The sequence below is a fragment of the Ovis aries genome, chromosome X (assembly GCF_016772045.2).
Source record: "Ovis aries strain OAR_USU_Benz2616 breed Rambouillet chromosome X, ARS-UI_Ramb_v3.0, whole genome shotgun sequence".
Taxonomy (NCBI): Eukaryota; Metazoa; Chordata; class Mammalia; order Artiodactyla; family Bovidae; genus Ovis; species Ovis aries.
Window position 1 is genome coordinate 132,964,982 of NC_056080.1, and position 20,785 is coordinate 132,985,766.

Below are 20,785 nucleotides of genomic sequence, written 5' to 3' on the forward strand. Positions count from 1 at the left end.
GTGACGGGGTGGTGTGGCTGGGTGGTGGTGACGGGGTGGTGTGGATGGGTGGTGGTGAGGAGACAGGCTGCCCAGCTGCGCACTCTTTGGTCTTCTGAGTCTTTGCTGCTTTCCTCCAGGCCAGCTTCTTCCCCGATGTTGCCACACGCTGACACACACTCCCGAATTGAGCATTTTGCCAGCAGGTACCACCACATTTGGGGGAGGAGAATTGTCAGGAGTCCAAGGGGGAAGGGGCTTTCAGCTGGGGCAAGAGAATGGTGCCACAGCCAGGGGGATGGGCACAGTGAGGATAGGCAGCAGCCAGCAAGGCCCAATGTTTGGGGGGAGGGAGAGTTGGGACAGCCCCGCAAAGTCCCTGATTATCCTCTTGTGTGATGAGAGTCCTTGAGATGAAAGCAAGCTTCATATTCTGTGTTCCCTTATGTTCCTGCTCTTTCTTCCCAGGCTTGCTGAGATGGAAAGTCAAAATTGCTCCTTCTTTAATGACAGCCTGTCCCCAGATGACAGCATGTGAGTTTTCACAGCTGCTTATTTGCCAAGAATAGCTCTCCTTGTCCACTATTTGGGAAGGGTATAACCTCAAGGGAAGAGGGATGTGGTGGTTAGGGTCCTTGACACCCTAAGGAAAGAAGGCTGCTTTCTGGGCACAGTGTTTAATGAGGGAAACAGTGTACCCTCTATCAGATGAAATGGGCAGTGAAGGATGTACTACCTCCCTGCCATCCATCAAGGTCCCTTTCTGTTGTAAGATCCCATCCTTCTATTCCCAACTCTAAGGGAAGAAGAATATGCCCTCATCTAAAGTTTCACAAATAAGCCGTATCTTATGCTCAAAATGCTAATGCCCCATCTTCGGTCACATCAACCCTGGGGAGATATCAGGGGCTTGACTGAAGTGTGGCCAGAGAGATTCCTGGATGCTCTAGCCCAGAGAAGGGACCTGTCATTTCTAGGGAGGTTCCCAGCTTTCTCAGAGGACCTAGGAACTGTCAGTTACATGGATAAATGCAGTCCTGGGACTGGGACTCAGGCAGGCCACAATTCCCTTGGGGATGGGAAAGCGAAGGGGGATGGGGTGGGGGAACATCACAGAAAGGGAAGTGACTTGCTCATTGTTTCCCAGATCACTACAAGTAGAACCCAGACGCCGCAGTATCCTGTCACCCCCAAGTACGACCCTTGCACCTTTGAACACTTTGATCCCTCTTCCTGCTGTGTGCAACTTAGAGAGGGACTTCCCCAACATGTGTCTTGGGGCTTGAGCTGGGAGCTGAGAACTCACACCCTGAGCTGTTTCCCTGTTCAATGCCCAGCCCCTCTTTCCTCTCTCCACACGCACACAGAGATGAGGACCAGTACCTGCTACGGCACTCCAGCCCTGTTACAGACCGGGAGCCGGCCTTCAGACAGCAGGCTCCACACAGCATGGCCACAGGGAGCAAAGGGGAGCTTGAGAAGATCCTAGCCCACCTAGAGGATGAGAACCGGTGGGTGTGACAATGGCAGAGATCTGTGTGGTTTCTACAGTCAGACAGCTTAACTCAAGTCCTGGACTTCCACATCCTAACTCTGTGGACTCAAACAAGTGACTTATATTCTGTGATCTTCCATTTCCTCATCTGTAAAATGGGGATGGTGATAATAGTACCTATGTCTGAGAGTTATCTGTGAAGATAAAATGATCAGGCATATAATGTGTTAGCCAGTATCTGTCTTATTGAAAGGGTTCTAAAATAGCCCTTTCAATAGCTAAAATAAAAGCTATACTAATAATTGGTCTTCCCTGTTGTAGCTCAGCTGATAAAGAATTCACCTGCAATGCAGGAGACCCTGGTTCAATTCCTGGATCAGGAAGATCCTCTGGAGAAGGGTTAGAATACCCACTCCAGTATTATTGGGCTTCTCTGGTGGCTCAGATGGTAAATAATCCACCTGCAACATAGGAGATATGTGTTCAATCCCTGGGTCGGGAAGATCCCCTGGAGGAGGGCATGGCACCCCACTCCAGTATTCTTGCCTGGAGAATCCCATGGACAGAGAAGCCTGGTGGGCTACAGTCCATGGGTCACAAAGAGTCAGACATGACTGAACAAATAGACACACACACACACACACAATACTAATAATTATTTGAATCATTTTAAGTCAAGCTGAGTATCTCCAACTACCCAGGAGATGCCGGCAGACAGAATGCAAACTGAGAATACAGAAGAGATGCTGCTTGTCTCTGCCCTCAAGGAACTTTGAGCTGTTGGAAATGGAAAGAAATCCTTATCGCTTAGTGAAAGTGGTGAGAGGAGGATAATATTGCATAGAACATGTGAGGACTGGAAGAGCGAAGATGAAGATGATTACGGGGATGACATTGATCTCCCTAAAGCACAGAGGGCAGCAGGAGTCTGAAGAGCATCTAAGCCTCTTTGGGGGTGTGTCCTAGAATAAATAGCACCCCCTGGAACAGTGCTTCTCAAACATCAGTGTGCATACAGGCCACTTGGGAAGCTTGGTGAAATGCAGGTTCTGATTTGCAGGTCTGGGATGAGGCCTCAGTTCCTGCTCTTCTAACCTAGAAGTTGCCCATGCTGCTGGCCTAACAGACTGTGTCTGGAGTTGCTAGTCCTTAGAACAGTGCCTGTTCGCAAAGTATCTTTTACTAGTTCAAGACAAGATAAATACATAAATACAGAGTAAGCTTTTAGAAACTTTCATAGCAATTTGACATTGCCATGATATCCAAGCATATAATGAGTGGACTTGTCTCCATTGAATAGGATGTAGACCAGTTTGAGTATTGTTGAACTTTGTGTGGCAAGTGCTGTGTGGCATGACCAATGTACTAGCCATATGCATTCAGACCAAACACTGATCCTCAATGGATTGAAAAATCCCCCTGGTTTTTCCTTATGGATATTTTGGGAAGTGCTGTGCTACAGCAGTGGTGGGGAGGCCCTGGGAAGCACTGGAGAGAGAGTGATTCTATTGTAAAAAAAAAAAAAAAAGTAATATCCCCCAAAGGAGACCATTTCTTTGGAATCTGTTTCCTTGATGACCCAACGTGGGTGTTTAAAGTGGGCCAAAGAGGAGGGTGGCAGAGAGAAGAGGAAAGATGGGTGATCTTTTGTTTATGTTATGTCTTCCCCTGTAATCTAAAAATCTAAAAGTGGAGTAGGTGAGTCAGCGGCTCTACTGCCTCATGTTTTTGCAGAATGTGTTTCTGCCTGGCTTTTAAGGTCAGAATTAATCCCCAAAGCAGCACATCAAAGTGCTGAGAAATTTGTTATACTAAATGTCAGCTCTCTCTGTGCTGCAGCCTAGGAACAGCAGAGTAAATGACACATACGCTGGAGAGGAAATGGATATGGCCATCCAGGCAGGAGCACAGCTGGAGCGGGCTGGGAATGGGAATGCAAAGGGATTGTTCCCACCTGGCTCTGAGGGGACACTGGGCCCTGGACAGTCAATACCCCATGAGGACGTTCAGCCTTGGCTTCTCCATCCTTGACAGGATTCTCCAGGGAGAGCTGAGGCGCCTGAAGTGGCAGCATGAGGAGGCCACTGAGGTACCCGCCCTGACTGAGGGCTCTGCCGAGGTGGCACAGGGCCACTGCAATGAGGAGCTGCTGGCTGAGGCCCGGATCCTTCGGCAGCACAAGAGCCGCCTGGAGACGCGCATGCAGATTCTTGAAGACCACAACAAGCAACTAGAGTCCCAGCTGCAGCGCTTAAGGGAGCTGCTCCTACAGGTGGGTCTGGGGCTGGGGGAAGAACCAGAGCAGCCTCTGGGTGCGGGAGGGCTGGGAAGACTTTCTAAAGAGCGCTGAGCTGGCAATCAGAAAAGATGGGGTAATGAAGGAGCCACTATATCACAGCGCTCAGCCAATTTTCTTGCACCGAGATTCCACTCCATCCTTCTGTGTTACTCTCAAGTCACCATGGGGCCTCGGGCAGAGGGAGGGCTTTTGGGGGCTCATGTCCCCAACCCCCATTTGAATCTGGTATTGAAAGAACAAGTTCAAATAACCATCCAAAAGGTTGATTTTGCTGCTTTGATGTTTGCTGGAAAGAAGCAAATTTGGGCATGCTTGGCGAAAGAAAGATTTTAGCTGTGGACAGATCACTTGTTACTTTTTATCCCTTTCTTCTTTGAGAGGGAGTGTATAGAATGTAGTGTGGTTCGGGAGTTCAACAGCCGTGGAATTGAATATGGTTCTGCCAATTAGTGGCCCTGGATTGTTAGGCAACTTCCTTAGCCTCACTAAGCCTGTTTCCTCATCTGTAAGACAGGGATGAAAATATACCAATTTCATGGAATTGTGGTAAAAATCTAATGAGATAATACATTTATTGAATTTAGCATGATGCCAGAAATATTAGTAAACACTTCATAAGTGTTACCTATTGTTATCATTATCCATACCAGGGAATACCACACCAGATCTTCCAAGGGATGACCTCTGCATCAATTTCTGGAGGTCTTAACAAATGATATTATGTCATGACCTAAGGATCAGGGGTGCAACTCTATATTTCCAGAGAGAATTGGGTTCTAAATAGTTTAATTATAGCTGAAATGACAAGCAAGAGATCTTCTGGGGGCAATGCCATCCTTATAAGAACTGGAAGCCTTTGATACCTGGTGTTGAAGGAAGAAGATGTTTAGTAATTAAATATTCTAAGAAGTTTCCTGAAAGGAGAAGCCACTGACTGGGGCACCATCAAAAGTTTCTTCAAGTCCTAGGGTAAAGAGATGGGCATGAGGTCTCTAAGGACCTTTCTAAGCTCAAGAGTCTGTCAAAGTAAGGTCAGGAAGGCAAAGTCACTTAAGTTCTGCCTTACCTCTTGCCAGCCACCTATCGAATCCAATGGCAATGGCTCTGCAGGCTCGTCTCTGGCTTCCTCTCCACAGCAGTCAGAAGGCAGTCACCCCCAAGAGAAAGGACAGACTACTCCAGACACTGAAGCTGCAGGTGAGTCCTCGCAACCCCTTCCTCCATGGCTTTGTCTTGCCTCAGGTCTCCTGCCCAAGGTTCTGCTAGGGCTGGAACTGGTTCCTCCTCGTGTCTTTGAGCTTAGGGTCAGGGATGATTGGATTATTGATGATTCGTTCATTTCTTTATTCTACAAATATATGTTGATCACCTCATGCGTACCTAGGCATCGTGCTGGGAAGATACACATGCTACAGGTTGATCTTTCAGCAGGCAGCATCCTACCTTGGCCCCTCAACCTCATAAGGGGATCTCTAGTTGTCTTCTTTCCAATTCAGATGATGTGGGATTGAAGACCCAAGATGTCAGCCTCTGCTTGGAGGACATCATGGAGAAGCTCCGCCATGCCTTCCCCAGTGTACGAAGTTCTGATGTGACTGCCAACACACTGCTGGCCTCTTGAGGGAACCAGAGCCCCATCCTATAGTCCATGGTCCTCTCCTGGTCTGGCCAAAGGCTTTCCTCAGACTTCACCCAACCTTCCCAGTCCCCAGTGGCCCCACTCTCCTCAGCTGGAGTAATTTGTGCTCCGGGCAGCAGCAGAGATTTGGTGGTATGCGAGGCGGGGGTAGGGGGGCTGGAGGAGGGAGAGGCATCATTCCTCTGATTCTAGAAATGTGCCCTTTACTTCAAGTTTGAGGTCAGTCCCTTCAGTATGCTTCTGTTGCAGCCCAGGCTGATGGCACTTGGAAGCCATTCAGATGGGTTGCCTTGTGAAGCAGTTCCCATTGGGCCCTTTCCATTCTCCATGGAATGATGAAGATGGAGGGCACCTAATGACCCCAAGGCTCCAGCATTATGAATACACAGAACTTAGCCCTACTCTCTGACCCAACACAAGGGAGGTGAAGGGGTAGTCTGAAGACACTCCCACCCCCCAAAGTACCCCTGAAAAATCTGGGCAATGTATGTCATGTAACTTCAGCTCAAGGGTATAGCTCTAGTCCTCCTGATGCTACCTAGATATTGTTCCCCCTGTGAATATCTTCAGTTTCTTCTGCCTCAGTCCCTGGCAGACCTTTCTCAAGGGGGAACAGTTCATTCAGGTTCCTATTTTCACCTTACTTTGGGAAACAGTAAAGAAATATGTAAGGGCTTAGATATTTTCCCCAGATCCTCCTCGTTCCTGAAAGGCTCAGCATCCTGAGAGACCAACTCTTCTGAGTCAGCCCTCACAGCCCCGGGGGAGGGCTGGCAGCTTCTCAGCAAGGGGGCCTTCTCCTTGGGTGAGGAAAGGAAAGCCACCCTCTAGACCAGAGGAGTCTGACTGTCCCACACCCTTGACGGCTGTGACCCTTCTTTCTCTTAAGTTGAATCAGATGAGGTGGCTGATATCCCTCAGCTAATCAGAAGGCACATGCAGCAGTCCACCCTGAATAGCAGCCCTTTCCTAGGATCCACGGGCTTCAGATCAGCAAGTTGGCCACTTTCTGCACAGACAACAGCAGGGCCTTCCTTTGCATAAAACCTTTCTTTCTAACTCTGGAAAATGAACCCAGTCCTCAAATTTGTTAGGCAGATTTCTGGATAAATCTGCCTAGGCAGTTTTATCTAACTCATCCTAGGCAACACATACCATGATCCCTTTATCCAGAAACTATTCAGAGTAGATAGTGGGAGGGGGGAGCTTCGGGGGAGCAGGCTTGGGAACTTTGAACAGAGTCAGGTCTCATTTAGGCAGATTTCTGTCAAAAGGAACTTTATAACTTAGAATCCTGCAACTGACTTGATTTGCCTAAGTTTATATAGATACTTAGCTATCCTTCATATTTACTGTACATCAGTACTACCCCAGCCTCACTCACACATTAAATTCTAATACCTCTTGAAGTATTAATGTTCTGCTTTGCTCTTTGTTAGTCCCAGCCTCTGGATGGACAGATAAGATGCCTCCTAGCTGCTCATTTAGGATGTCTCTCCATTCATATTTGAGGTGAGCCATCCTCAAGACCAAAGCAACAGAAAGCCTGTGGCCACAGAGGAATCTAACAGGAAGTCACTCTATTCTCTTCATTCATTCCAAATCTTGTTCCCTGAAGACCTGGTCCTGGGGTGAATTTTTCTGGGCTTCTCTGAATAATGGTTCAAGGGCCAAAAAAGAGCAAATCCAAGCTCTACCCATCCTATGCATAAAGGGAGGAACAAATAGCCAGGCTAAGACACAGAGTACATCTTGCCCCTTCCAATTTCTAAGTCTGACTCAGGGCTTTAAAGAAAGTAGAAATTGCCACAAAGGTTAGAAGGGTGTGAGATGGTTGGAGTGCTCTCTTATAATCAAGCAGTAGCCAGTGGGTAGAACTGCTGGGAAACTAGATTTATCTACTGCAGGGCATGGAAGGCAGTGGCTTTGGTCCAGAAACCTAGGATTGCCTCCTTCTAGAATCACCAAGGGGCACTAGCCACAGGTTCAGGGTGTCAGACTTTTTCATGACAATTGCCTTACTGCTCATGAGGTCTCAGGGCAGGAGAACTGGTAATATATAGTGAGCAGGTGGCAGGTAGGCATCAAACAAAGAGCCTGGACATCAGTTAGCAAGCTTGGCAAGGGACCTGAATTTGTAGGAGCCTAGATTATAGGTAGGGGCTTCCCTGGTGGCTTAGATAGTAAAAAATCCACCTGCAATACAGGAGACCCAGGATCGATCCCTGGGTTGGGAAAATACCCTGGAGAAGGGAATGGCAACCCACTCCAGTATTCTTTCCTGGAGAATTCCATGGACAGAGAAGCCTGGTGGGCTACAGTCCACGGGGTCTGTAGTTCAAAGAGTCAGATGACTGAGCAACTGAGCACATTAGGGATAGGAGAACTTTTCTATAGGACTGAGAGCTCAGGACCTTTGAGGCATATGCCTGCCTAAGCCTGAAGAAAGCACATGTTATGAAACAATCTTACCAGGAAAGTTTTGCAAAATCTTTTTCCATAATCTCTACTCCGCCTGAGAGATCTTGGGCTCTTGAGGGCCTATGACAACTGCAGTGGGTCACGGTAGAGAAGATGTAGATCTCGTTATGTAGGGTTTGTGTTATAGGTGGACTGAAGCAGCAGGTCAAGGGTTGAATTCTCAGTAATAGGGTCACTGACACTTTGTGGTCCTGTGTTTACCTTGATGCCTGAGGTGAGCATATGGCTCAAGGGTCCAGTGATAGTCACTGCAGCACAGTTTGCCCACAGTGAAGTAAACAGATCTTTGGGCACTGTGAATTCAGATGAAGGTGAGATTTCCTGAGACGTGTTGTGTGTTAGGCCGTCTGCTGTGTGGCTTGTCTCCTAGAGGTAGAGTGTGTGGTGCTGTGTAGTTTATGGCCCTGCACTGGAAGGGTGGTGAGGGGGGTTGCTGGGTAGGCGGCCTAATGAAAACCTCTGACTTGTGGGATTAGCATCAGTGGTAAGGAAAGTGAGTGTTTGCTGGGGTTGTGGTCATATAGTATGGGGAACAGTTAGGATCGATAGGTGATATATTCTTGCCAGAATCTGACAGAGGCCAAAAAGCCATTAGGAGAGTGCCTCTGCTTCCAGTGAGAGCAGAGTGGAGTCAGGTTGACTGGGAAATTATTAAGGAAGGCTGACTGGTTGGAGGACATCCGGCTGTTTGTTGCATGGTTCCCTAGAGAGGGTCCAACCCAGGATATGCACCCTTCCCTCCAGGATGGAAAGGCTGAAACCAAGGCCCTCAAATGCCCATTTCCTTCAAGGCCCAAAGTTTGGAGATACTTCCTTGTAGAGAAACTTGCTTGAGTTTGTCGTACTTTAGGGGCTGGGCTGGCAGGCCATGGTAATGGGAAACCCTGAGGTCAAACCAAGGCCAATCCTGGGTGATGATTTCCTTCCGGATAAATTTTAAGGAATACCCATGATGCTTGCGGTGTGTGTTTGGGATCTGGGCTCCATATTCAACTTCAGGCTAGAACATTCCTTGAACAGGCATTCTCAATGACAGAATCATGGCCTCTGAGAACATTTCAAGCCAAGACTCTCATCAAAGTTCTGTTGATGTAAATGACAGATAACTAAGAATGTAACTGTCCTAAGACAAATAGTTCTGGAGGAGAAAGGTGGAGGCTTGCCCTAGGGCTGTGGAGACTTAGTTACTCAGCTGGGCAGCTCTATCTCTGGGCCTTCCTGCCAAAAGCTGACTCTGAGAACAAAGGAATACATCAGCTCCTTCTTGTTCTTTAAACACCAGTGACTGTGGGAGAGCAAAAGGTTCAAGGCCAAGGCTAAGCTCCTAGGCTTCATCTCCTCCCACAGCTGCCACATTTGGAGGGGCATCTGCTCAATGTCTTTGGTGTCCCTAGGGCAGTCTTGAGGCCAGATTGAAGCCTGTGATGCTGCTCGCTGGCTACAAGAGCTGGTGGTCACAAGGATGGTATTCAGGGAAGCAGAAACCGTGGCATACTAGTCTAGAAAATTTTGGAATGAAAGGACAGGGCTGGGAACAATTTGATTAACTTTGCCACTCACCGTGGTGCTTTTCCCCCTTTCCCTTAAATTCTGCTTTGAAAGAATAAATTCATATTTGTTGACTTTGGTTCCTCTGGTTACGCTCTTTGACTGTGACACTCTCCGTTGTTCCTCATTTGCGTGTGGGAGGAGAGGGTGGGGCCACAAGCCCACAAGAACACTGCAAAACACACCAGAAGAGTCCAACACCTACAGGACAAAAAAGGCACACCCCACGAGCCTCATCCACCACTGTTACCTGCAGTGGTCACCTCTAAAGGCCCCATAAAAATTAGCTAGTTATTTACTCAGGGAATTAGCTCTCTATAGCAATGGTTCTTCAACATCGTCCTCATCAGTCTGAGGACTTTTTCACCACCCTAAAGCAGTAAGAGAAAAATATGGACAATGCAGGGAGTTTCCATAAAGTTACATATATTCAATTTAAAAATGTATCCTGATACAGGAAAAATGTATCCTTTATTCTGAGATTATGGTTATATATTTTGAGGGGATGTCTGTGTTAAATGTCTCTGTGAATTGGTGGTAAGTTTTTTTTAATACATCTTTTGGCAAAATAAATCCCCGTCAGTCCCTCTTCCCCACCACCAATCTTCTTTCTCACCAGTCTATGACTTCATTGTCAATGAAGCTGACATAAAATATGGTGTGAGTCACATATGCAGCTTAAAATTTTCTAGCGGCCATAATAAAAAAAGGCCCAACAAACCCAAATGAAATTAATTCTAATAATAGCCCAATATATCCAAAATATTTTCATTTCATCATGTAATCAGTATAAAACCATTACTAACATATTTTATATTGTTTTTTTAAATATAAATTTATTTAAATTGGAGGTTAAATACTTTACAATATTGTATTGGTTTTGCCATACATCAACATGAATCTGCCACAGGTATACACGTGTTCCCCATCCTGAACCCCCCTCCCTCCTCCCTCCCTGTACCATCCCTCTGGGTCATCCCAGTGCACCAGCCCCAAGCATCCAGTATCATGCATCGAACCTGGACTGGCGATTCATTTCATAGATGATATTATAGATGTTTCAATACCATTCTCCCAAATCATCCCACCCTCTCCCTCTCCCACAGAGTCCAAAAGACTGTTCTATACATCTGTGTCTCTTTTGCTGTCGCGCATACAGGGTTATCGTTACCATCTTTCTAAATTCCATATATATGCGTTAGTATACTGTATTGGTGTGTTTTTTTTTAATAAGCCTTAGAAATTGTCAGGGGCTTCCCTGATAGCTCAGCTGGTAAAGAATCTGCCTGCAATATAGGAGACCCCAGTTTGATTACTGGATCAGGAAGATCCCCTGGAGAAGGGAATGGCTACCCCCTCCAGTATTCTTGGGCTTCTCTGGTGGCTCAGAAGGTAAAGAATCTGCCTGCAATGTGGGCGACCTGGCTATGATCTGTGGGTTGGGAAGATCCTCTGAAGAAGGGCATGACAACCCACTCCAGTATTCTTGCCTGAATCCCTATGGGCAGAGGAGCCTGGTGGGTTACACTCCATGGGATGGCAAAGAGTCAGACACGACTGAGCGACTTTCACTTACACTTTCAGAAATTTTCAAGCAGGGTACAAATTCAGCTGGTAAAAAACTAGAAACCCACATAGAGCCAGGCACTTTATTACTGAAGAGACAGTAAAAGCAAGGCCAGAAATGGGAACTGTTCCGTGTCCCTGTTGCACAGGATGATACTGAAACAAAAGGGGCCAGATGGCATGCAACAGGAGTGGCGGCGCACTGCGTTCCTGAGTGGCAGCTCCACACCTCCGCTAAGCAGCTCTACGGCTTGCAGCAGAACCCTCTGGGGCAAGGACAGGGGAGAAGGGAGGCAGGCAAAAAAACCCCATGCCTCACCAGAATGAGGGAGGCAGATGAGAAACTGCCCCATGACAGCCTCCCTCCAAACAGGAAGCTGAGTGTCCTGAATCCCCATGAGATTGCCTATCTTTCCAGGTTTCAGGAGGCTCATGGAGCATTCCGCCAAGGCCTAGGGCTTCCTGCAGTTGAGCCTTGCCTACGTGGAAAGACACACCTCAATTTTGCCTAGCCGTAGGTCAAGTGCTCAAAAGCTGCATGTGGCTAGTGGATACTGTATTGGACAGTGCATTTCTGTAACATGGCAAAGTCAGAATCACTGGGCTGTAGAGAAGGAAAACTTCATGATGTATCACGTGTGTGTGCTGCGGCGAGGAAGGAGTCAGGGCAGCTTATTGCTGCCGCCTGAGGGGGGATTGGACACTGGTGAGGCAGTTCCCCAGGGTGAGGAGATGTGGTGGTGGAGGGAGCAGAAGGGAGCCACAGATGCATGAATTTGCTCCTGCCTGTTGTCTTCTCTTCCCCATGGCCTCTCACCAGAGCTCTGGCTGCTCTTGGGGTGCAGTATCGGACAGAGGCCGGACTAAGGCTCTCCTGCTCCCACATGACGGCCCCACATGTGGCGTGTGTGCCACGCTCTCTGGCCGCAGTCTCTCCAGCCATGTCCCCAGGGCACTGTTTACATTTCTTCCCTAGTCCTCTGCCATCTTTCACCTGGAAAGGCCTACCTTCTTTTCAAATCCTGCCTCTTCCGCCACCATCTGCCTATGACAATTTCTTTTCCCTATTCTTTCATCTTTTAAATTGGGTTTCTGAAAAAAAAAATCATCTTGGTTTTCAAACTGTCCTCTAACTTCTCTCCTAAGCTTGGCTTCATTTTCTCCTTCCCTTTAGTCCCACTTTCCCCTGCATTTTCCCCCAAGCATTCCTTGTGTCTTCATCCCTTCTGCAGAGGCCCAACCCATACATATTAACTTCCCCTTCTCTGCCCCTGGCTCACTACTTCCAGCTTGGAATGGGAGCACTAAAAGTGGCAGAGAAAGCTTAAGGGCTCATCTCCTAGAGTGGCACCAACTTGACCAACTGAGACCAGACCTGGGTCAAGCTGGGCTACTTGCAGAAAACCTTCAGCTGCCTTTTGGTGATAAGCATTATCACCCTTAATTTCCACATAAGGACACAGAAGTTCTAAGAGGTGTAGGGACTTGCCAAAGTTAGATAGCAGAGCCAGGATTCTAACTTTGTGTTCCTTCGACTACAACATAATTCAGTGCAAATATTGGAGCTGCCATTTTTATCACTTCTCTGTACCTTCTCTCAAAAGCCCAGTGATGTATTGTGAATATGAGACGATTTGCTTATCTCATTAGGAATCATCCTAAGAGCTCTTTAGAAGGATGCCCCAGTGCTGACAGCATCTTCTGTCCTTTCCTAACTGCAGAATTTATTGCTTGTCTCACCAGTTTCCTTTTGGATTTGAATGTACTTCTCAAGGGAACTGTTTTAATAAAGTGACAGTAGTCTACTTAAATAATTTTATTGCTTAAAAACACAGACTAGAAAATCTTAATACAGCTAGAAATAAAGGAACTGGCCCAGGGTTTTTAAGGATGTTTTCACAGGCATCTGTTTTTGGTTTGGGCCATATAGCTTGCAGGAGTTCCCAGACGAGGGAATGAACCCTGGCCACGCCAGTGGAAAGCCTGGAATCCTAACCAGTGGGCTACCAGGGAACACTCACAAGTGTCTGCTTTTTCCTAACCTTTTCTGGTGGGGGTTAGGATGAAGAGGCTCGGCATAAGGATAACAGCTCAGAATTTCACCTCTGCTCTAACTATTCCCATAGCTGCCAAATATCAACCAGGCACAATTCTAAAAGTATTAACAATGGAAAGAAGATGGTGGCAGCAAGAAATTTCCCCTGAGCAGGAAAGCAGCTGCTAATGCTTGAACAAAGACACCTCACAACTTAGTATCAACTGCTGCCAAGAAGGCACTTAAATTCACTGTGGCGGGTTCTAGCATTTGGCAGAAATGGTTTGACTTTGTTCTGTTTCAGTAAATATTTGAAACAAGCAGAAGAAAAAGCTATAATCTATGCAGACTGGCTATGTAGCCTTCAGGTTAAGACTGTCTGCCTTTGGCAAGCATGGCCGAATTATCTGATGGCACCATAGTATAGAAGCATTTAATAAATTCTTAAAACTTTATAAAAAGAAGCCAAGTCTCATAGTTGAGCTGGGTCTTCAGGTCCTATAGAACTAGCAAAAAAAAATGGTTCAGAGAAGTAAATACAAATGATTTGGCATAAGGCAATGAAAGGAAAAGAAACAGGCACAGTTTATCTATCTAGACTTCGGTCTGATGGTTAATCGAAGGCCTGGGTGCCAGACTGAAGACTCTCCTCACTTCTTCAGGAAATAGTTCAGTTTTTCCTGTAGATAAATGAGCTGTAGGCAGAGGGAGAAAAAAAAAACATGAAAAATTCATCTGAAATCTTAAGTCCCATTACTTGATCTAGAATTAGATAAACCAAATAGAATCTAGAATAGATTCTAGAATAGAATTCTAGAATCTAGAATTATATAAACCAAATAGAAAGACTGTCATTTGGCATTTATAAGGTTATCTTACTTAGTCTTAAAATGTTAAAAAAGAACAGTGCCAATCAACTTTTAAGTTCACATTCCTTCTATTATTTGCATCTTCCTCTAATCTTTTCCTACCTCAATTTCTCCTATCTACTTCTGGCACAGAAATTTTCCTGAGTTACTCTCCAGGTGAAAAAGCTTTTAAATCTCAACTCTGAAGCCTGGCATCACCAGCTCTGAGCCATTGTGCATGCTACTTTCCATACAGAATGCCTTTGTTTCTCTATCTCTTTATTAAACCCTGTGTCTGTGTGTGCTCAGTTGCTCAGTCATGTCTGACTCTTTGTGACCACATGGACACAAAGGCTTCTCTGTCCATGGGATTTTCCTGGCAAGAATACTGGAGTGGGTTGCTATTTTGTGCTCCAGGGAATCTTCCCGACGCAGGGATCGAAACCCAGTCTCTTGCATTGGCAGGCAGATTCTTTACCACTGGGCCACCTGGGAAGCTTATTAAAAACCTACCCATCTCTTAAGGCCCTAAACACCATCTCTGTATGAAGTTTTCTCTAATTTCCATGGACAAATGTGAGCTCTCATTCCTTTAAATTCTTATCCCTCTCATGGATTTCTCCCCAACTGGAGGCAGAGATTGTGACATAAGCATTTTGTAGTTCCCTGCAGAGCCTAGCTTTAAGTATGCACCCAATAAATCTGTGTTGAATCAATGAGCTAACATAAAGGGCTTCCCTTGTGGCTCAGCTGGTAAAGAATCCACCTGCCATGTGGAAGACCTGGGTTTGATCCCTGGGTTGGGAAGATCCCCTGGAGAAGGGAAAGGCTACCCACTCCAGTGTTCTGGCCTAGAGAATCCCTATGGACAGAGGAGCCTGGTGGGCTACAGTCCATGGGGTCGCAAAGAGTCAGACATGACTGAGCAACTCAGCACGCAGCACACAAAGCACTCTAAGTGAATAAAGAGTATAGCAATAGTTCTATGTTGAAAATAGCACTTCCCCAATATTAACTACTTATATAGAGGAAAATAAAGATGTTTAGTGGGTGTTAAAGCAATCGTAGCATTAACTGTTCACATGGTTGTATATAAGCAGTACTTGGGTGAGTGATGTGCCGAGGGGAAGGGCATATACAGAATGTGAGAATTCTCCTGACCTTGTTGGTATGGGGATGGACATGGGGGAATGGCATCATTACCTTAAGCGCTCCATGCTAGGGAATTCCCTGGTGGTCCAGTGGTTAGGACTCTGCACTTTCACTGCTGAGGTTCAATGCCTGGTCAGAGAACTAAGATTCCCCAAACTGCATGGGGCAGCCAAAAGTAAATAACTAAAAAGAGCCCCATGCTAAGTCCATCCTCATAATAAGACCACCATTCTCTTTAAAACCATTATCCTACTCTTAAGCAGCATACATTTCTGTACAGCTGCTTGACCTTCACTAATCCCACACTGCCCTCTTCTCTTTTCACTCTGCTCACTCTTTGGGGGCTTTAAATAATGGTCTTTCAAGTTAGAAATCAAGCCTATGCCCTTAGCGCTCCCTTCTCCTTCAATGCCCAGAAACAGATCTGAGTCCCATCAATTATAACTTTAAAATATATTCTCTCATATATAAATGTTCACAGCAGCATTATTCGTGATAACCAAAAGGTGGAAACAACCTAAGTGTCAACTGATGGATAAGCAAAATGTTGTATATTTGTACAATGGAATATTATTTGGCCATAATATAGAATCTAGTACTGATACATTCCACAACATGGTTAACCTTGAAAACATTATGCCAAGTGAAAGAAGCCAAACACAAAGACCATGTATTTTATATTTCCTTTTATATTAAATAATCATAATAGGCAAAGTAGGGTAGTGGAAAGAAGATTAGTGGTTACCTAGAGCTGGGGGGTGGGGATGGGTATGGAGTGTGTGGGAGGGTCAGAAGACATGGGAAGTGACTGCTAATGGGTACAAGTTTCCTTTGGGGGTGATGAAAATGTAAAATTGATTGTGGTGATGAATGCACAATTCTGTGAACATACTAAAAGTCACTGAGTTGTACAATTTAAATGGGTGAATTGTATGGCACATGAATTTATATCCCAATAAAACAGTTACAAAACATTTTATTGCATTTACAAATATATATATATTCTTTCTGAATGAAATAATGCCATTTCCAGCAACATGGATGGATCTAGAGATTATCATATTAAGTGAAGTATTAGTAAGTCAGAGAAAGACAAATATGATATCGCTTGTACGTGGAATCTAAAAAATGGTACAAATGAACTGATATAGAAAACAAAATAGACCCACAGACATAGAAAGCAACGTTATGGTTACCAAAGGAGAAAGAGTGGGGAGGGATTAATTAGGAGTTTGGGATTAACACATACGTGTTTATTGCTGTTTAGTAGCTAAATCGTGTCTGACTTTTGCAATGTCCATGGGATTTCCCAGGCAAGAATCAAACTCACATCTCCTGCTTGGCAAGTGGATTCCTTACCACTGAACCATCAGGGAACCCCATATACATATAACTATGTATAAACTAGATAAACAACAGGGACCAGCTATATAGCACAGGGAACCATACTCAGTATCTTGTAATAGCCTATAATGGAAAAGAGTCTGAAAAGAGATGACTCCAGCGGTAGAGCCCACCTGCAGTGTGGGAGACTCAAGAGACTCAGGTTCAATCCCTGGGTCAAGAAGATCTCATGCAGCAGGAAATGGCAAGCCACTCCAGTATTCTTGCCTGGGAAATCCATGGACAGAGGAGCCTGGTGGGCTACAGTCCACGGGGTCGCAAAGAGTCAGATACGACTGAGCACGTGATATATGGATGGATACACACACAGATATACACACACACACACATACACACAAATATAACTGAATCACTTTGCTGTACACTTGAAACTGACACAACATTGTAAGTTAACTATACTTCAGTAAAAAAAAAGAAAATTATTTATTCTATCTCCATTTCCACCTCCTTATTTCAAGTTACCATCATCTTTTGTTAGACTACAACACAGCCTCCTAACTGCCCTCTCAGCTTCTAGTCCTGTCCTCTCACAATCCATTCTCCAGATATCATTAATCAAAGGGATCTTTAAAACTTCTAAATTAAATGTCACTTTCCTGCTTTAAACTCTCCAAGGTTTCCCACTGCATTCTTAAGAATAAAACCCATCTTCCTTATCATGGCCTGCAAGGGACCATACAATATGGCCTCTACATACTTCACCAACCTCACATTGAGTCACTTCCTTGCTTTAAATACTTCAGAGGTCCTCAAAGAGACCAAGCTCTTTTCCAGTGTGGGACCTGGCATATGCTCCACCCAAGAAGTTCTTCATATCCTTTTTGCTTGGACTTACCCTTCAGGTCTCAGGTTAAATATCACTTCCTCAGAAAGGCTGATTATGATCCCCCCTCCCAATTTAATTCAGGACTCTCTTTATTCAAAGCACATCCCTGACTCTCCTTCACAGCTCTCCTTTATTATTTGCACCTTTTTATTTGTATTATAATTTGTTTACTGTTCATCTTCCCTGCTAGACTGTTCGTTCCATTAGGACAAGTATTGTATCTGTCTTCTTCAACACTGTGTGTACATCCAGTGCTTTTCACTTAGTAGGCATTTAATACCTACTGAATGGGTGAATTTTCACAAAGACTTTGTTTCAACCTGCTACCTTCATTTAGAAGATTTGGGCCACTACTATTCCTGTGAAAAGAATAGCTAGAAATGAGACTGGGGGATTCTTTCTATCAAATAATTTATTGTATGAAACAAACAATTTTCTTTGATGTGAAAACACACTTCTTACCTGCTCAGTTTTTTCTTCTTCCTGTAACTTAAGCTGCTCCAGCACAGACTGTAAATGATTCTGGAAAGCAAATCATATAAATGACGAATGCTGAGTCGCAAAGGAAAAGAGAACCAAGAAAGACAAAGAGTTTGGCAAATAATTTGATAAATTAAAAAAAACACAACTGTCTGTTGTAACAAAAGACTTTTAAAAAGGATTTAGAAGAAGACTGTCTTTATGTGAGTAACTGAATCACTTTATGAAACAGAGACTGGCACAACACTGTAAATCGACTATACTTCAATAAAAATTTTTAAAAAGGATTTAGAGTATAAAAACTATGCTCTCCAACTACAGGGCCATTTTATTTGATTTTTTGACCCTACAAAGCATTTTTTTTTTCTTGCCCTAAAACAAACAGTTGGAATGCCTCCATGTTACCTTTCTCTAGCTTAGCACAAATTCTTTGACTGTGGTGAACCATTTAAAAAGCTGGCCTGGAATTTGTTACTGACTCTTTCATTCCCCTGCACCCGGACAGAATATTATCATTCTTAACTAATACTGCACGCAATAGTAATCACGATATCTGTAGCTTTCAAAGTATGTCCACATCTATTATCTCACTTGGTTATTCTGAAGGACAACACTCTGAATAAGTACAGTTCTGTATCAGGTTTCTCCCCTTCAATGACAAAAGCTCTACAGAAAAAGAAATCTGGCAAGAAATTCCCTGAATGCTTCAGAATTTCCCTCACTATAAAAGGGGAAGAAACATGGCCTAGATATACATTTTCCTTTTGCTGAAATGTGTATTAATAAAATATGCATTAATTTGTATTAATAAAACTCAAGCATGGTATTCTTATTCAAGCAGGCATCATGAAATTTAAAAATTAACTTTAATTCTCTTTCATTGCAATGAATACATTTTGATACAGAGCAATAAGATGCAATCTGTGCTCTACCACTTACTGTGGTCCCTAGCAAAGTCCTGAACTTTGAATTTCAATTTCTTATCTATAAAATGGGAATAGTGACAGTGCCTGTATTTCAGGGATGTCAGGATGAAATATAGTAAACATGTAAAATGCTTAGCTCTGTGTATGCCTTTCACATTGTTAAATGTTCAAAATTGGCAATTATTATTTCAAGTCTGCTGGTCCCTTCCCCCAAATGCTTATATAGGATGAACAAAATTACTCAGGTAAAACAAAATATGGCTATCTTTTATCAGGGATTTCTAAAGCAGTTGCTCAGGTTCATGAATGAACTAGAATGCTGCACAGAGATGAGATGAGTGGAAAACACAGAGATGGGATTTTGAAAGTAAGATACCTTTATACCCGCCAACAAGAATTTACCTTGAGTGTCAGGTTTTCCACTTTGCTGATGAGCTCCTTCTGTCTTTGTGCCTTGCGCTGAATCTCATGGAGCTTTTTCTCTGTGTATTGAGTGTACTTCTGAATGTCCATGACTAGCACAGATAGATAAAACCCTCAGGTTATCTATTAAACAAGGCCTAAACTAGTGGACCAAGGTCCAAATCAACTAAAACTCCAGTACATATTTGAGCAATAATTTCTCAAACTTAACTTTGCATCTAACGCAAGTTCAAAGTCAGTCTTTACATGTACACCCGTGGTGGATTCATGTCAATGTATGGCAAAACCAATACAGTATTGTAAAGTAAAATAAAGTAAAAATTAAAATTAAAAAAAAAAGTCAGTCTTTAGTACTGGCACCCACTCTGTCCCACCCTTTTGTTTTTCCCTCTAACTTACCCATTGAGCTGGTTCCCTCCTTTGCCTCACACTGGCCATATTCAGTGAACCCAGCCTTTAGCTCCCTTTCTATGTCCTCGTCATAATAATCTTCCTCCTCTTCATCATAATAGTCCTCCTCCTCCTCCTCCTCCTCCTCTTTATCATCCTCCTCAGTGTTATTGCTAGAATCATTGCGCATCTCCTGAAGCATGTAATATTCTAAGGGTTTTAAAAAAGAGGAAGGTGAAAACGTTTTAAGCTTTTTAAATGACTCCCACACCAGCTGCAATTATACTCCCCTTCAAGTTTACTGGGCAACCAATGAATTTCATAAATAATTTGTCTCACAGGAAGATGATTCCCTTTATAAAACAAGGACAGAAAATACAAATCACTGTAAGATTCACTCATGTATTCAATGATCAAAATATTTAGACAACCCAAGGGCCCATAGGAATTTTAGAATAGCAGTGATGGATGGGATATTAGAACCCTAATATAAAACCCCTTAACTTGAGGGAACAATAAGAGGCAAGAAGGGCAAAGGCATCATTTTTTGTGTGTGTGTGATTGGCCTGTGAGTCTGTGGAGAATGGGCCTACACACAGTCAACACTTGCTCTCTCTGAATCTTCTGCTTTGCCTTTATTAGCGTACCTGGTAAGATATGACCCTGCTTGTAGTCGCTCATTCCTGAGGCTATTGCATAGCTAGGAATGGAGCCTTGACTTTCAATTTCCTTGGTTTCATCTTCAGCAATGACCTCCCACCCTAAAAGGAGAGGAAGTCAAGGAAAAGGCAGAAAGAAAGAAGGCAATGTTGAAAGGGAAAAGGCTCTCTATCTGAAAGTGCTATTTAATTTAGTCCAACTTCAGGCCGCTTGTAGCTGGATTCCTAGTATGGATAAATGTTTTATATTGAATTACACAAGTGAATGATTTCTATTATGTGAATGTACTGTTCCTAGCTAGGAAGTAACATTACCCCCAATTCTAAGTTCTGTACATTAACGTCAGCACACAAATACCAGAAACGAGGGCTTGCCACCAAGTGCATTTGAGGTGGAACAAACTGCACAGAAAATATTTTGTGTAAAAGGATACGAGCATTGATAGCTTCAGCATCTGAACATAGCAGTCTTTTCACTTCCTTTTCCACATCAGGAGATTCAATGTGCTGAGCCACAGCAGGAAAAGGAGGAATACCAATGTCACTTAACACCCTGTGTTCTGCAGGAATGGCCTTTTCCTACACACAAATGAATTAAAAAATTTAGGCTTAGAATACATCCAATCAAATTGCTA

The 20,785-nt window shown here is 44.2% G+C and overlaps 2 protein-coding genes across 7 annotated transcripts in view; one reads left to right on the forward strand and one right to left on the reverse strand.

Annotated features, from left to right (window-relative positions):
* Positions 1-9,520, forward strand: part of DRP2 (dystrophin related protein 2) — a 33,577-nt gene extending 24,057 nt beyond the window's left edge. For 2 of the 4 annotated variants that reach the window (XM_027963070.3, XM_042241695.2), the window contains exons 17-22: positions 120-185; positions 448-513; positions 1,347-1,490; positions 3,509-3,746; positions 4,850-4,970; positions 5,270-9,520. In XM_027963070.3, coding sequence (XP_027818871.1) covers positions 120-185; positions 448-513; positions 1,347-1,490; positions 3,509-3,746; positions 4,850-4,970; positions 5,270-5,394 — 760 coding nt within the window. In that variant the 3' untranslated portion in view covers positions 5,395-9,520. Of the gene's footprint in view, positions 1-119; positions 186-447; positions 514-1,346; positions 1,491-3,508; positions 3,747-4,849 lie in introns of all 4 variants that reach the window. The other 2 variants (XM_060407955.1, XM_060407956.1) reach the window with 1 other exon arrangement.
* Positions 9,521-10,250: 730 nt separating this feature from the next.
* TAF7L (TATA-box binding protein associated factor 7 like) overlaps positions 10,251-20,785 on the reverse strand; it is a 35,870-nt gene continuing 25,335 nt past the window's right edge. For all 3 annotated transcript variants that reach the window (XM_060407960.1, XM_042241824.2, XM_060407961.1), the window contains exons 9-14: positions 20,585-20,729; positions 20,139-20,252; positions 19,501-19,701; positions 19,081-19,193; positions 17,735-17,794; positions 10,251-13,737 (exon numbers count right to left, since the gene is read on the reverse strand). In XM_060407960.1, coding sequence (XP_060263943.1) covers positions 13,693-13,737; positions 17,735-17,794; positions 19,081-19,193; positions 19,501-19,701; positions 20,139-20,252; positions 20,585-20,729 — 678 coding nt within the window. In that variant the 3' untranslated portion in view covers positions 10,251-13,692. The remainder of the gene's footprint in view (positions 13,738-17,734; positions 17,795-19,080; positions 19,194-19,500; positions 19,702-20,138; positions 20,253-20,584; positions 20,730-20,785) is intronic.